At 37.7% G+C, this 16,461-nt stretch overlaps 1 protein-coding gene across 1 annotated transcript; it reads left to right on the plus strand.

Annotated features, from left to right (window-relative positions):
- Positions 1-765: 765 nt before the first annotated feature.
- On the plus strand, positions 766-13,658 carry LOC148842639 (uncharacterized). Its single transcript, XM_088959838.1, has 7 exons — positions 766-1,538; positions 2,233-2,564; positions 8,418-8,757; positions 9,729-9,877; positions 9,975-10,068; positions 13,088-13,159; positions 13,267-13,658. Exons 1-7 carry the CDS (start codon positions 993-995, stop codon positions 13,309-13,311), a joined length of 1,578 nt encoding a protein of 525 aa, XP_088815964.1. The 5' UTR covers positions 766-992; the 3' UTR covers positions 13,312-13,658.
- Positions 13,659-16,461: the final 2,803 nt, after the last annotated feature.

Raw genomic sequence — 16,461 nt, forward strand, 5'->3', positions numbered from 1 at the left:
CTTTTTTTTTTTTTTAAGTTTCATTAATCATTCTATATATATATATATATATAGATCTATGATGGGTATATATCCTAGGCTTAGACTTGTGATTTGGCGATTAGTTAGGGGCGTTAGGCTTAAATATGTGCTCGGTCTTGTATTGTAGGTGTTAAAAGAGATCTACAACCATATACTTAAAGCGAGTTCATTAGTTTTTTAACTATTGTAGACCGGTGATCGGATACAAACGGGGAAGCAACAACTTGGTTATGTGTTGAATTTCACATCTACAACATTTTAGTCTATCCCCATGCCTATTTACTCAACCTTGTATTGGCGATTTGGCCGATACTTGTAGGTTTTTTAGTTATTATTTTTGTTTTAAAATTGTAAAAAAATGTTTGTACATTTGACATGTTCATCTCCAACTTAGAATTTTAAAGAGCTCTCTCTTGTATCCTTTCTTTAACAAGTATGAATAAATTGAGTTATTTATCCCAAAGAATATTAATGAGATGACACAGGGTTTTTAATTGAAATTTTAGTTCGGTATATTGTTTTACAATAAAATTAAAGGATTTAAAATAAACAGTTTTTTGAACCCCAAATATTTCATAATTTGATTAATTTTTATATGACCACATTTTAAATAAACAACCACTCCTTTGTGTAGGCAACCGAAATGTTCTGCTTGGCCCGGCCCAGACATAAATTTTCGGGCCTGGGCCAGTCACGGGCACCTCCAAACACTCTTATTAGTTGTTGCACTTACAAACCCAGCCCGGCCCAGTCCAATGATCAGACCTAGGCCCATTACCTGTTTGATCTGCAAGACATTACTTTTAGGGCAAGACAAAAGTTCTGACTCTCTTTCTCCCTTCCCTCGGGCCTAGGGGTTTTAGTTTCTTCAAGAAACGAAAGCCCTATCTTCTTCTTCGATTCGGTGACTGTGAGACTGCTTCAACTGCTACAGGAGTTAAAACCCTAATTTTTCTGTTACAGGAGCAGTCATGGCGACCTCGTACGATTTCGATGACGGGGTTGGGTATGAGGACATGAGCGGAGGTTACAGGCAGCAGCCGCAGGACCTGGGTTACGACCCGAACTTTGTTCCGGACGCAGTGAAGACCTTCGTCGTTCACCTGTACAGGCACATTAGAGAAAAGAATGTGTACGAGATTCATCAGATGTACGAAGGTTCGTTTCAGAAGTTAAGCGATCGAATGTTCAAGGAGAGTCCATGGCCGTCGGTCGATGCGGTGGCCCCGTACGTCGATAATGATCACGTCTTCTGCTTATTGTATCAGGAGATGTGGTTTCGGCATCTTTACGCGAGGTTGGCACCAACGCCTAAGCAGAGGATCGATTCGTGGGACAACTACTGCAGTCTATTTCAGGTGGTGTTACATGGGGTGGTGAATATGCAGTTGCCGAATCAGTGGCTGTGGGATATGGTGGATGAGTTTGTTTATCAGTTCCAGTCATATTGCCAGTACAGAGCAAAGATGAAGAACAAGACTGAGCAGGAGATTGCTCTTCTCAGACAGTACGATCAGGTGCTAGTTCACTTGGACTGACTTAGAATAGAAAATTAAAATTAGTCATTTTTTTTCTTTTTTTCTTTGTTCTATATTTTGATGTTTTTTGGTTGAAGTGGCACTGAATTGTTGATAATTTTTTGTATACAGTTCTATTTTCGCATTTCTTATTTGTTTAGTGAGTTGGAGTATATTTAATTATTACGAGGACTTTTTTTAACGAAAATACATTTAATTTAGTGGTTCAGGGGGTGTTCGCCAATGTGAACGAGTTTGCTTTCTAAAACAAAAACAATTACCACATTAGCAAAAATGTATTCTTTTTGCTGACATAGCAGTTGTTCTTGTTTTAGAAAAAAACATTCACGTTGGCGAACACTCCCTCGCTTGTAGATGAATTTTAGTTTGCGTTTCTAAGCATTTTTATGTGATTTTTTTGGTCATTAGGAGAATATATACTTTCTCCACCTGTTTCTGATTGATTATTACGAGATCAATTTCTTGTCTTTCTTCTTTCTGTCTCATCTAAGTGGCACGTTAGTGCTGGTTTGGGTAATTCAGTTTTTGCCAATGTGCATGAGTGAATGCTTGAAAATGCATGTGATATGCTTATTGCTTTACTCTACCAGTTAAGTAAATAGACGAAGTCCAAGTTGTGAGAATACCAACTATTCATTGACGATTGACCGTACTAATTAGTGGTTTTTAACAGGCATGGAATGTTTATGGTGTGCTCAATTACTTGCAAGCACTTGTGGAGAAGTCCATGATCATCCAGATCTTGGAGCAGGAGAAAGAGGGTTTGGAACAATTCACTGCTACTGATGGGTATGACTACAGTGGTGGGAGTAATGTTTTGAAGGTGCTGGGTTATTTTAGCATGATCGGATTGCTGCGAGTTCATTGTCTTCTGGGTGATTATCACACTGGTTTGAAGTGTTTACTTCCCATTGACATCAGTCAATCAGGTGTTTACACCATTGTTATTGGAAGCCATATTACTACCATATATCATTATGGATTTGCCAACCTCATGTTGCGAAGGTGAGTTGCATCTGACTTACTTTATTTGTGTCATTTTTCAGGACCTCAGGTTGATTGAATTTTGACATGTTCTTTATGTTTATTGGTTAATCTCGCAAGAGCTAGTTACAGTGGTACTGTTACATACATAAATAGCAGGGAGATATAGGTTTCCTTGTCAAAGTCCTTTCAAGCTTTTGAAATATTAATAGGCTGCACTATTTATTAGAATTGATAACTTCTTTGTCTGGGTGCTTACTTGAATTTAGTTCCTCCATTTGCTTCCAAAACTGATTGTTGATGCATACTGAAGAAAACCTCAATGCAAGTGATTATATGTCTTCTCCATATAAACTTTTCATAGGACACTGTGTAAACCATCCTTCTTGATTCAATTTACAAATTTACAATGAGAACCCCATCTAGAATTCATCTTCCATGGAACATTCCTTGTGGTTGTGAACTCACATACTATTTTCCAATTATTTTGGGGGAAAAAATTTAATTCCTAGCTATGTTACCCAGATATGGCAAGGGCGCTGGTTGGATATGGTGTAGGAAATGAAATTTGACAAATATTCCAGGTATCCTATACAATTCAACATCCTTGTAGGCTTGAACAGCTACCCTGGTATCATAGTTTCCTAGAAGGATGGGATTTTTCTGAACCTACTTGGGCTTTTTTCTAAACCTAATTAAGAGTCAGCCAACAATTAATGGGAAATAGGAAAAATAAGGAAACATATAACAGGGTTAAACCAGGTCAACTTTATTTCTAGGTTGGAGGAACAACCAATCCTGGTTAAGATTGTTTGGTGCAAGAGCGTACCTACAAAGGTAGCCTTTTTTGTTTGGAATCCCTACTTGAACTGAATTGTAACTAGTGGTAATTTGTTAAGGAAGGGTATACAATTTTCTTCCACAAATTGTGTCCTCTGTGAGGAACAAGCTGAATCAATAAATCATCTGCTGCTGCATTGTAGGTTTTCTGCCGAGATATGATAAAAAATCTGGAGTTTGTTTTTGGTGAAGAGTTGTTGGTAGTATTGGTGATGAATTTTCTAAAAGTCTGGAGAGTTGGAGTATTATCCAAGAGGGAAAGTTGGCATACAGCATTTTTTTGGGTGCATTTGGCAGGAGGGAAATGCAGGGATATTCAAGCACAAAAGTAGCTCTACTGACTTGGTGTTTCAGAAAATTTTGAGAAAAATGTTTTCTTGGATTTCTGTGAGCAAAGTGTTAAGGATTGATTTATATGATAATCGTTTTGTTTAGCAGGGTTGGAGGGTGTAGGACTGCATGGGCAGTGATTGTAAAATTCTGTGTACAACAGCTTGTTGTTCATGTTTTTTCTCATTAATGTTATTATACTTCTCTCAAAAACTAACAGGGTTAAACCAGAATATTCTAATCTACATATATTTTGTCTCTTTGTTTTATTCCTTTTTTGTACCTGTAAATAGAGAGTAAATATCTCTGCTCAAGTTTAGGAATTTTTTGGGTTTTCAACCCATTTCTTTTCCGACCATTTCTTCCTCTTCAACAATGTAGCTGCTTAGGAACTTAAAAACTATAGGAAATGGCTTGGGTGAACCAAGGACTGATGAAAGGAGTTCGGAGGAGGTAGATTGATTAATCTATTTCTTTACTATAGAGCTCACCATCAAATCAAAGCTTGTCTAATGGAAAGGCTTCCCCTCCATTTGTCATTCCTTCTCTTTCTCACCCTTCTCTTCTGTCCCTCACCTTCCTCTTATTTCCAATCTTTCTTGAGCAATCTCTTATTTTTTCTCCTTACTGTACAATTAAAAGAAAAAAAGAGATATGGGTATTAGAAAGATAAATTCTTTAAACTGTTAAACCTACACTATCAAAGCAATGACTAATTAATGACCAGCCAACTGACTAGTAGTTGAGGACCATACCAATTGTATCATCCACTGACTGGTTAAAACCTATGATGTGTTTGCCTGTGATATGAGGGTCAGAGGGTTAACTGGCATCTTAATATGAGATTACTTCATTGTCTTGACTTTTGCACATATTTTTTTGGTGGACTAGTCAAAATCTGTTGGCTCCAATCTTGCTTTATTGTGTAGTTGGTTCTGGAGGTTCTCTTCTGAACCAGATAATCTGTAGAGTGTGGAGGGAAACAACAGCAGAGAAATATGGTCTAAGGAGCAATGGATGGGATGCAGGTTTTCCCCAAGCCTCTTATGGATGTGGTGTTTGGACAGGAATTTGCACAGCTTTCTCACTCTTTGCAGGGGAATTTGTTACAAGCCTGGAAATGGGAGAAGACTAACATTCTGTTTCGATCCCTGGACAGGAGAGAGAACCTTAAAAGATTTTTTTCCAGCTTTGTTCAGTCTAGCAGTTGACAAGGAAGTCCTGGTAGCAGATTCTTTCACACAAGATGGTAACAGCACCTGCTGGATTCCTTCCTTCAGAAGTTTTAACCATTTGGAGCTTCAATTGGTAGCAGGCTTTCTTAACTTGCTACAAAACCTGCATTTAGACTTGTGAGCTCAAGATGCTAGATTTTGGAAATGGAACAAGTTGGGCAACTTTTCTGTTAAGTCTCTTTATAATAATCTTGTGGGAGATCAAATGCTCTCTTTTCCTAGCAAGGCCATTTGGGGGACAGTGGCTCCTCCAAAAAACAAGTTTTTTGTTTCGGTAGCAGCCTGGGACAGATGTCTATCCAAAGAATTGCTAAGAGTTTTATCTGCAATGATTTGAGTTTCTGTTTCTGCAATGTGGAAGTTGAGTCTTCTAACCACCTGTTTTATATATTGCAATTTTAGCACAGAAGTGCAGAATCACTTTTTAAAGGCCCTAAACCCGAGTTTGTGAATGCCTGCTTCAGTGAAAGGTCTTCTGGAAGAATGGTACATTTCTGGCATATCCAAGAAGGTGAAAGCTTGTTGGTCATCTATTTCTTAGGCAGTTTTTTGGGCCTTATGGAGTGAGAGGCACAACAAAATATTCAAGAACACAGTTTCTTCTCCAGTTAAAGTCATTAATCATGCTTTAGATGCCATTAGGAGCTGGTTGTCTGTACATCATGCTTTCAAAGATGATATTCTTGACTGCTCCATTTTTGAAAGTGAACTTTTTTTTTTTGAGGTTCTCCTGGTTATACTTGTACAGATGCTCTTAGAACAAGGGATCTTTTACTTGTACTTTTAAATTAATACAATTATACTTGACGCTCTCAAAAAAATCTGTTGGAGTTGACTAGTCAATGCATAGCATTAGGAGGCCAAAATGATTGATTGTTGCCTTTCCAAATTAGCAACACTTTATAGAACAGTTCTTATGTTTTTGGCAGTTACAATTTGTATGTATCGACTTTTCAGTGGCTTTAGGATATGATGGTTCAAAGGTTAGTCCAAACCAAGTATGACCTGTTTACAGGTCAATTTCAACTATATATGCCAACCTGTATTTTGAAATGGGTAGCTCAAAGCTTTAGGATATGATAGTTCAGAGGTTCTCCCTTGCTCTTTATATGTCTTATGGAGGTGCTGTTTCAGTTCAGTAAGGTTGTTTCTGATGGTCAGTGGGAGGGCTTTGAAATCAACCGGGGGGGGGGGAGGTGTACATGTTACAGTTTGCGGATGATACTTTGTGTTTTATTGATGCTTCGTGGGATCAGTTGGAGAGTATGCTTGTGATCCTAAGCTGGTTTCAAGTGGCATCTGGACTCAAAGTAAACTTGGGGAAGAGTGTTTTATTTCCAGTGGGCCAAGTTGACTGTTTGGACCCTTCTAAAATAGCAAGGAAGTTGGAGTCCCGTTAGAGGAATTTTCTGTGGAGAGGCTGGGAGGAAGAAAGAAAAATCCATCTTGTTAAGTGGGATCAGGTTTGCCTCCCCATGGAGGATGGAGGCTTGGGAATAAGGAAGTTGAAGGCTTTTAACTCTTCTCTTCTCAGCAAATGGCTTTGGAGGTTTAGTGTGGAGGACTACCTGGTAGAGGACCTTAATTTGCATCTAAATATGGGTTGTACTGACGCCATTGGAAATCCTTGGATCCTTTTCAGAGCTGGGGGTGCTCTCTTTGGAAAGTATCATGAAATACTTTCTGGTTTTCTCTGATGGCCTACCTCTCAAGATTGGTAGGGGAGATAGGTTGAAATTTTGGAAGGACTCCTGGTGTTTAGACATTCCCCTTGCTGAAGCTTATCCTCTACTTTTTCAATGTGCCCAAAGCCCTGAAGTTCAGTTGCTGATTTTTATGAGGTGGTTGGGGAATCAATCTCTTGGTGCCCGCTCTTCAGACGAAACCTTTTTGATTGGGAGATCAATCAGCTGTTGGATCTTCTGCAACTGTTACAGAGGCAAGCTATATCAGTTAATCTGGAGGATGAATGGAGGTGGAGATGGAGTGTGGATGGTGTTTTTACTGTTAAATCCTTGGGCTTCAAAACTGAGTAGATCAAACACATCTGATTTCCCAAGTAAGCAGGTGTGGAACACTGTCAGCCCATCTAAACATAATTTTCTGGTTTGGGTGATGACCCTTAATAAGTGCTTGTTGAGGACTAATTTGGTTAGGAGAGGGGTCCAGGTTTCAGATCTAAATTGTGGCATATGTGGGCTCTTGCCAGAGACAGCTGATCACCTGGGCACCCACTGCTCAACCTCTGCATGAGTTTGGGAGCACTTTCTCAAGGCGGCTGGGGTCTGTTGGGTCATGCCTGGATCTGTCAAGGATCTTTTATGCTGCTGGAAACTACCTGGCCTGAAGAGGAAAGGTAATCTGATCTGGAGAACCATCTTTGTGGCTGTTTTGGTGGCCTTATGTACTGAAAGAAACAACAGGATTTTCTGCAACAAAGTGAGAAGTCTGGAGGACTTAATTCAGACTGCCGTGTTTAAACTTGTTTCCTGGTTGTCTGCCTCCCCTGAGTTTAAATCTCAGAATGTATTTCAGCTGCTTTGTACTCAGTCTATTCGTAGTCTGTAATTTGCCCTCTTACAAGGTGTGGGGCTTCAGGAAGTAGTTGTAACTTTTTCATATTTTATCAATAAAATTTTTACCTTGCCTTCTCAAGAAAAAACAAAAAAAAGCTGAAAGATAACTTGATCATGGTGTGATCGGTTCACCCATCCGTTTCACTCCCCCTTTTATTGGCTGGAAGATTAAATGTAGATGACAACAAGAGAAAAATATTGCATTCCCATGCATAGGCATGATGCAAGGTATTCCACTACATGAAGGCGTCAGGTGTGTGGTTCAGAATGCAAGAGCCGTGAGCCTCCACTGCGCAAGGAGGCCCGAGCCTCCTCAAAAAGAGGAAGGAGATGTTATCTTCTTTTTTTTTTTTTTCTTTTTTTCTTGAGGTGCAGATGAGGTGCCAGAGGTATGTCTCATGCAAGTGTTTGAGGCATCCACACCTAAGGGTGCAATTTTGGCAGGCTTGGGTTGAGCTTTGTCAAAATTTGAATGGGCCTGGCTCAAAGGGCCATGCATGAAGCAGTGTAAAATGCTAACTCATGCCAACCTGGTTAGCACCCTATCCATGCCTCGGGGCGCTTTTTGAACAACTTGCCTGCAGGCATGCCTCCCGGTGTATTCTCCTCATGCATTTTAAAACATGGTTATCAGTAGTGAGGTTGACTGACCTTGGAATCCATCTTAATGATCTATTTGTTCTGGAAGCCCTGGTTCCACTTTTGAAACATTAATTAGACTATAAAAGGTTCGAGATTCCTTTTACCCAATGGATGTTTTTCGATGTGATGAATACTTTTATCAGTTTGTTTCATTACCATCATCATCAGCAATTCAACATCCTCTATGATCATGATGATGAACACTTTTTTCTGGTTGATCTAGCACTAACTTATTTATTAGTGTTTCACAGGTATGTGGATGCAATACGTGAATTTAATAAAATTCTCTTGTACATTTATATGACCAAGCAATACCATCAGAAATCTCCACAATATGAGCAGATATTAAAGAAGAATGAGCAGATGTATGCCTTGCTGGCAATATGTCTTTCTCTCTGTCCGCAAGTAAAGCTTGTTGAGGAAAATGTAAACAATCAATTGAGGGAGAAGTATGGTGAGAAAATGCTTAGGATGCAGAGATACGATGAGGAGGCGTTTGCTCTCTATGATGAGCTTTTTTCATATGCATGTCCGAAATTCATAACCCCATCAGCTCCTATTTATGAGGAGCCTCTTGTAAATTACAACCAGGTACTACCTTATGTAACCTTTTCTCAACATGGATTCCTTCAACTTGCTGATTTATTGGTCAGATTATTATGCTATCAATTTCTTTGTTCTGCTGTTGTGATATAAATAATACAGTTCTTGACATAATTGCTTGTATCATACAAATGCAGCTGCTCAGTTGAGTTCCTTGGAGCCAGATTTTATAGTATATTGCATTAAGTTCCTATTATTTTTAGCATGGCTCCCTGGCATCTCTGCCTTTAGTTCTTATAAACATTATTGCTTATTCTCATTGAAACTTAACATCATGGGTTTATTGCCTTCAATTTGGCATCCAACACAACTGTTTTCTCTAAATTTCTAGACAAATTGATTTTTAATCTTCTAAGCTACCAAACTTCTAAATTGATTCTTTAACTTGTCTTGCCAACTATGGTCAATTGGTCACAAGTTTTTCAGATTGAAATCTTTTCTCGACTCAACAACTGGCACATCCCTGTAGTCAGCAGTGTAGGATGGTTTGGTGTAGTACATAAGTTAGCAACAACACTGAATTAAACAGCTAGATAATGAGTCTGCTTTTTGAAAATGACTATTTTATGCTTATTGCTCCCAAGACTAGGTATATAGCCATTACCAATATTGGGTAATTACCCTTATTAGTGAGGTTGAGGTTGCTTTTTATTTTTAGTAAAGTATGCTGCATGTACATTGATGCAGATGTTTGATTTGATTTTGAATTTATTTAAACCCCAACCACTGGCAGATCCTTGTGGTTACCAGGGTTTGGATAGGGTGATTACTAGAGGCTGATATAGTTGACATGCTATCCGACCATTTTTATTTTTGAGACTTAGTTGATAGCTAGGGTACCGCTTTTCTGATAAAAAAACTAGAGTACCATTTTGCTGATAAAAAAAACTGGAGTACCATTTTCTTGTTCCATCCAAATAATCATCTGTTATAAATGGCGTTTTCTTCTTTGTTTGCAGGATGCTTATAGACTACAGTTGAAGCTGTTCCTTTATGAAGTCAAGCAACAACAATTATTGTCAGGTATTCGGACCTTCTTGAAGTTGTACTCTACCATCTCAATTGGGAAACTTGCAACTTACATGGAAGTAGATGAACCTACTTTAAGGTTGGTATTGGGTGAAAAATTCTGTTACACCTATTCTATTATTTTCACTATTTTTATGATGTTCTAAGCTATACTATTGTGGTTTGCAAATTTGCAGGACAATCTTACTGACCTACAAGCACAAGACACATGCTGTAGACAGTGAAGGAAAGATTTTCTCCAATGCCGATGTGGACTTCTACATTAACGATGTATGCACTCATTTCTATGCATTCAACCTTGCTGTTTTATTTATTTATTTTTATTTTTTTTAGTCAAAGGAAGGAGCCACTAAAAAACATCAAGGATACATCTGCTGACCTCTCCTACAGTTAGCCGAAGATACAAAAAAGATGGGGGGGTGATATACATAAGTAACCACTGAGTTTAACAGTCTAGCTTGCTTTGTTAGCCTATGGGGAATAACTACCACATTTCTCTATCTACATAGGTTACAGATATATTCACAAAAAGACTGATAAGATAATGTATATGATCCAAAAGGGGTCTTTCTCTCCACGTAATGGTTTCCTGGGTTCCTTTCAACTTGGCCAACACTGCTTTAGCATCAGAAAATAAGATAGCACTTGTGTTTCCTGTCAAAATAGGTTCTCTCAATCCTCTGATTACTGCCCAGTATTCAGCTTCGATTGAGGTGCTTTTTTTATTAGTATTCAAGGGTATTTCACTTCATTATGAGAAAAGAGTTTACAGATTCAGATCAGATTAAAAATTGAGGAACACCTTTTTCCAATTTACAAGGCTATCCAATGCCTGCCCAGAATAGTTGATGCCTATGTACACCTTACTTCGCGAATGTGTTGACCATCCCATTTGCTATTCTCTTTACCCATTTGAAGCTTGCCTCAAGATCCTTAGCTAAGTTCTTTATTTCTCTTATTAGATGTCTGAACTTCCACACACCTAGATTGTTGTCATCCATCCGGGAAATTACTAATTTTGAATAACCTTCTATTTCTATGTTCTTAAAACCCCACTGCTTTGCTAGTTTCAGGCCTTGAAGTAAGGCCAATATTTCTGCTCTTGCCGAATCCCCTACTCCTATCGGTTCTGAGAATAATGTTACCACTTTCCCTGCTTCATTCCTAAAAACTCCTATTCCTGACAGCCCAGGATTTCCTAAAGAGCTTCCATCAAAATTAAGCTTTATTCTGTTTGATTGAGGAGGTTTCCAGTCCAGGACTACTCTGTCTTTCACAAGCTTCGATTGAGGAGCTTGCCATGCAAGGTTGTCCTTCTGCAAAAAATTATTCATCAGAGGTTAAACAATTATCGAACCTGTAACTGCTTTGTGTGTGTTTGAGTGCCAAGAGCCATCCACTATCACAAATGACTTCTAATCACTGTGAAACCATCTGAATTGTGGTTCCGACTGAATTTGAACAGATTGAACATGTTCATTGTTTTGAGAGGGCAGCAGCTGTCTGCTCTTCTACCAACATCCATTGGGTCTCGCTTTTTCTTTCTAAACAACATTTCGTTCCTCTCATACCATAAACTCCTTAGGATAGCCACCAGTCTTCCTTCAAAAATTTTTCTCATTGGCCCTGATATAGGATTATGTGTATCCCACCAGTGCAACAAATCTGGGTTATTTGATGCTCGATATAAATCTGGATTTAGGCCCACCTGGGCTTGAATCCAAACTGCTTTAGAGAACCTACATTTGAAGAAGAGGTGTTCTTGTGATTCAGGAGCTATATTACAAAAAGTACATTTTGTATCCTCCTCTCTCCTTCTGACCCAACAAGCTGTTTTTGTTTTGACTGCCTGTAAATAGTATTTCCAAACTATGATTTGGCATCTGTAAGGGACTTTCAGCTCCCAGATTTTATTCCATATGACCTGTGAATTGGATGATTCACAAGCTGGGCTGCTTAACTGTCTGTAGGCTGATCGAACAGTGAACTCACTGTTCGAGGTATGCTTCCAGAGAAGCCTGTCCTCCCTTTCCATCCCACTCAAAGGAATGTTAACAATGGCCCTCACTGAAGATCCCTCAAAGAAAAGTTCCATACTTTCCATATTCCAACTTCCATCCTCTTTAATAAAATCTTTTACTTTTGACATTATATACCACTTACCTTAAGCTTTCCCTTCCTTTCCTAACCTTTTCCTTCAAACCAAACATAGCCTAAGCTTTGGTTTAGTATCTGAAAGCCATGGAACCCAAGGATCATGAACTGCATTGATCTATTGTGTTGTGTTGATGTAATAACGTGTCTTTCCTTTATGTAAGCATGATTTTGCAGCAATAGTGTTTTAAACTCCAACCCAGAGCTTGAATTAGGGGTAATCCTTTATAGCCTGGCGTGGCTTTCCTTTATGTAAGCATGATTTTGCAGCAATAGTGTTTTAAACTCCAACCCAGAGCTTGAATTAGGGGTAATCCTTTATAGCCTGGCGTGGCCCAGCCTGGAAATATCTGGGCTTTGGCCTAGGTTGTGTCCAGGCCTAGCCTTCTCACGTGTGTGTGTGTGTGTGTGTGTGTGTTTAAGTGTTAAAGTATCTTATATTTTGTATCACATATAAAAATCTTATAATATGACACTTGCAATACATTATATATAATACTTTATATTGTTTTCTCAAAAAAACTTTATAGTATATAATGTATAACATAAATTTTTTGAACATATATTATGTCGTGTACTATAAAACATTATATTATATATTTTTATATTTAAAGTGATTGGCTCGGAACCTGGCCTGGACTTGGGCCATGATCACACCTAGCTTGAACCATTCTCCTCTCTGGGTCAATAGGTTAGTGTTTCAATCATCTGGGTCAATGAGTCAAATCATAATGATGATTGATGATTCATTAAAAAAGAGTCAACATAAAGAGATTTTCAAAGGAAGAAAAACAACATATTACAAGCACCCAATATCCCACTGAATGGGCAGACAGGTCAACTGTTTAACAAAGTGGGTCTAATTGACCAAGTCAATGGTATTTTGTAAATGGCAAGTTGGAGCTTGACCCAAACCAGTATTGTAACCGGGTCACTGGTCTGACCAGCTACTGGGTCAACAATGGGTTGAAGACATTACCAGCTACACAGGCACGCCCATGAAGCAAAAAAGTTCAGAAGCTAAACTAATTAATACTTAATTTGATAGTTGTGCCCCTCCTGAGTTATGCTATGCTAGTATTGCACGAATCATCATGGGAAACTGTTCATGGAATTCATATATCTATTAATGTAGGACATGATACATGTTGTGGAGTCTAAGTCAGCAAAGCGGTATGGTGATTACTTCTTGCGTCAGATTGTCAAGGTAAGTCTCTGTTTAAGCTTTTCACTCGTTGTTACTGTGCTCAAACACTGCTTTTTGAAGACATGCTTATGCTTTGTCATGTTGTTGATGCTCATATATCTCCACAGCTTGAAGAAACGATCAATGAAATGGACAGAGCAAAATTGGAATAAGTCTTCTCAACTAATATGGAGATTCATTATCCCATTGGTTCGAAGATATGATCACTGTTCACCCCATATGGGCTTCTTTCGGCGTGTAGGAAGAGGTTTTTTTTTGTTGCTTTTCTTTTTGTTCTCCTCTAATGAAGAAATAAAAAAAAACCGTTATTTGTTCTTTTTGGCCTTTATCTTCTATGACTGAGTTGGTGTAGTCAGGTGGGCTTAGAAATTAACTTTCTTGTACTTTTTCTTTATTTGAGAGCTGTCAATTTTCGTTGGGATCACCATATTAGTTGCTAACTCCTTTGTATTTATGACGAATTCTTAGGAGTTAAATGATTGTGAGGTATTATGATTCACTGCATTTTGTTGGCAATATTGTTTTTCTTTTTTCCTTTTTCATTGTAGTGTTTAGTCGACACTAATCGTAGTATTGCAGGTGAGAAGATTTGAACATATGCTCTAAATTTTAACTTTAGAGAGATTCTCTTTTAGTCTCTATCTACCAAAAAATTTCAAAAATGTATGGTTATTAAAGCCAACATTCTAAAAGTTTAGTAAGAATTATATCGGTTTTTCTAAGATATGCATGTATGCTTTATTTCTATCATTTTTTCAACATTTCCGAAGTGTATCTTGGGCATGGGAACATTGATTTGTGAATTGGATTTTCTCCACATGCGCTAGCCTCATTATAACAATATATTGATATTTCAATAAGAAAAAATTGAAAGAAAGGGAAGGCCTCTCACAAATTGCGTCCTGTCTAGGTTTCATTCTTGAAAAAACAAATGTATAATAATTTTAGATATAATTGGAAAGTGATGGGAAATTGTAGAAGGATTAAAATATTATATCTATTGATCTATCTATATGCATGCTTAGTTAATGCTAATTTTAATTAACAATAGGGGTGGCTTAAAAGAACCAATATCTAAAATATGGATGCGTATCAGCTGATATGCATTGAAATTTGACATTGTGTGTACATTGCATGGGTGGAATTGCGCAGCTTTTGTGCAGATCCACTTGTATCTGCAATATCAACATAGTATCGGCCATGTATCAATTTGATATTTTGATGCTTACCAATACTTAATCAAAGTATTGGTCCATATCGTAAATATTGATAATTTGATACATCCCCTATAAAATCCCTTAGGCTGCATTTCGGAACAATACAAATATGTGGAGTGTAAAATGGTTCATAGAAATTATAAAGTTGGGTTAGTTTTGCATTGACAAATTTATTTTCTTATCAAACAGATTTTTAGTTGTAATGGATGCAAACACCAATTCTAATAGAATATATGCCTTTTTTTTTTTTTATCAAAAGTTCACTTGAATGCAAATTTACTCCTTTTGTAATAATGTACTTTTACATTTGCAACTCACTGCAGAATTCTGAATTACAACCCCCCATAGTCTACTAGTAGTCTCCCTATAAACCGCATTCTGCCTGTGGATTTGGTATCAATCTACAGTCAGGATTCATCCCCCCTGTATGGTGGGCCTAAAGAATTCTGAGCCAGGCTGATTGGTCATTCTCCCTATTATTAATGTAAATATGCATTGAAAAATGTATTTTTTGTCATTTCTCAATGCATAAACCATAAATGTAATTTTGCCAAATACAGGCAAAAATGAACCAGAGTATAAATTTACACTGAAGCCGGAATTACACTCCATTTGCATCGTTTCCAAAGGCAGCCTAAATCCTTTTACTCCCTATCCACTATCTACTATCCTGCTTAATATATTTAAATTTTTACCTTTTTCAATTAAAATCATAGTATAGAAATTATATAGTAGACAATAATTAAACCCTAATGAATTGCCCTCATCAAAAGCAGGTATAGCCACCGGCGTACCATACTAAAACTTCTTATCCTATTCCTACGTTTCTTCCATCTTTGACCTTTGACTTTTCAGTTCCCACCCTCTACTGTTAAACCCTTTGTGTAACTTTTTTCTAATCTTTTCTATAAACGTAATTCTTCTATCATGGTCACCACAGATTTAAGACCAAGAATGGCAATGACAGGCAGGCGCCACACTACTGAAATAAACCAAGAATAGGCTGTAACTTCACCATTCACCAAGAAACAACATCACCTTGGGTTCACATCATACCCAAAGACAAAGTTGAGATAAAACATACTTGAAGCACTTGTGAGTTGTGACCTACTGGTTAATTTATTGTTTTTTTTTTTCTTTTATGTAAGTTCATTATTAAATCTTCAATATAAACACCCCTTCAAGCATGTAGGTACAGATTGCAATAAAGACTCCCATAGTCTCTCTTCTCTAAGAGGACTATACCCAAGTGTTTGTGGGGAGAGAGAGAGGGGTGGGGATCAAAGCTTTCGTCTCTTCAAAAGCTGAAAAAAAAGCTATTAAAACTCAAGTAACATTCTGCATACAAACTCTATTTGAAGTTTTTTTTTTTTTTTTTTTTTTTTTTTTATTTCAAACCCTAATTCCTTATCCCTTTAGATTTTTTCCTGAATTTTCACATGATCTGTCACCATAGATATGCGATTTCCATGCTCCCAGTAGGTTTCCAAAGTCCGGCTGGTTTAATTCTATATACTCGATCGTGATGAAGTTAGGCAAATGTCGGTGGTGTAGATCAAGCATAGTGAGATGATAAAAAAGGTGCAGATTGCAATCGCCAACCATGTAATCAGTGCTTATCAGGTCAGACCCGATTATCCCAATTACTAATTGGGACCAGAATGGTTCTAATATCATGAAACCATTAGGGTTTGGTCTGGTTCTGGGTCTGCATTTTATAATCAGTTGGGGACAATTTGACCAAACCCGATTCATTGACAGCCCTATCCAAAAGGAGGAGATTGTAATGATGAAAGTAATGTTAGGCAACCCTGCACCCTGCCATGAGGTTAGGTTTTGGTTGACAAATAGACAATTGAGACTCAAAAAGGTTTTTATGTGAGTTTATATTTTTAATCATTCAATATAAAAATAAATAATCACATGTGTGAGAAATGAGAAATCTATTTGACTTTTTATCAGCTCACACCAACTTGTCCATTTGCATCCTCGAGAATAAAAACCCTTGTAAACATCAATAAAAAAAATAAACTCACTAGGCAATTTATAATCCTACATTGACACTACAAGCGAAGTTTGATATAA

This window comes from Nelumbo lutea, chromosome 8 (assembly GCF_056320005.1).
Source record: "Nelumbo lutea isolate HS-2025 chromosome 8, American lotus-T2T, whole genome shotgun sequence".
Taxonomy (NCBI): domain Eukaryota; kingdom Viridiplantae; phylum Streptophyta; class Magnoliopsida; order Proteales; family Nelumbonaceae; genus Nelumbo; species Nelumbo lutea.

Coding starts and splice junctions, on each gene's coding strand:
- LOC148842639 (XM_088959838.1), top strand. CDS start 993: ATGGCGACCTCGTACGATTTCGATGACGGGGTTGGGTATGAGGACATG. Junction 2,565..8,417: donor GCCAACCTCATGTTGCGAAG/GTGAGTTGCATC, acceptor AGTGTTTCACAG/GTATGTGGATGCAATACGTG. Junction 8,758..9,728: donor CTCTTGTAAATTACAACCAG/GTACTACCTTAT, acceptor CTTTGTTTGCAG/GATGCTTATAGACTACAGTT.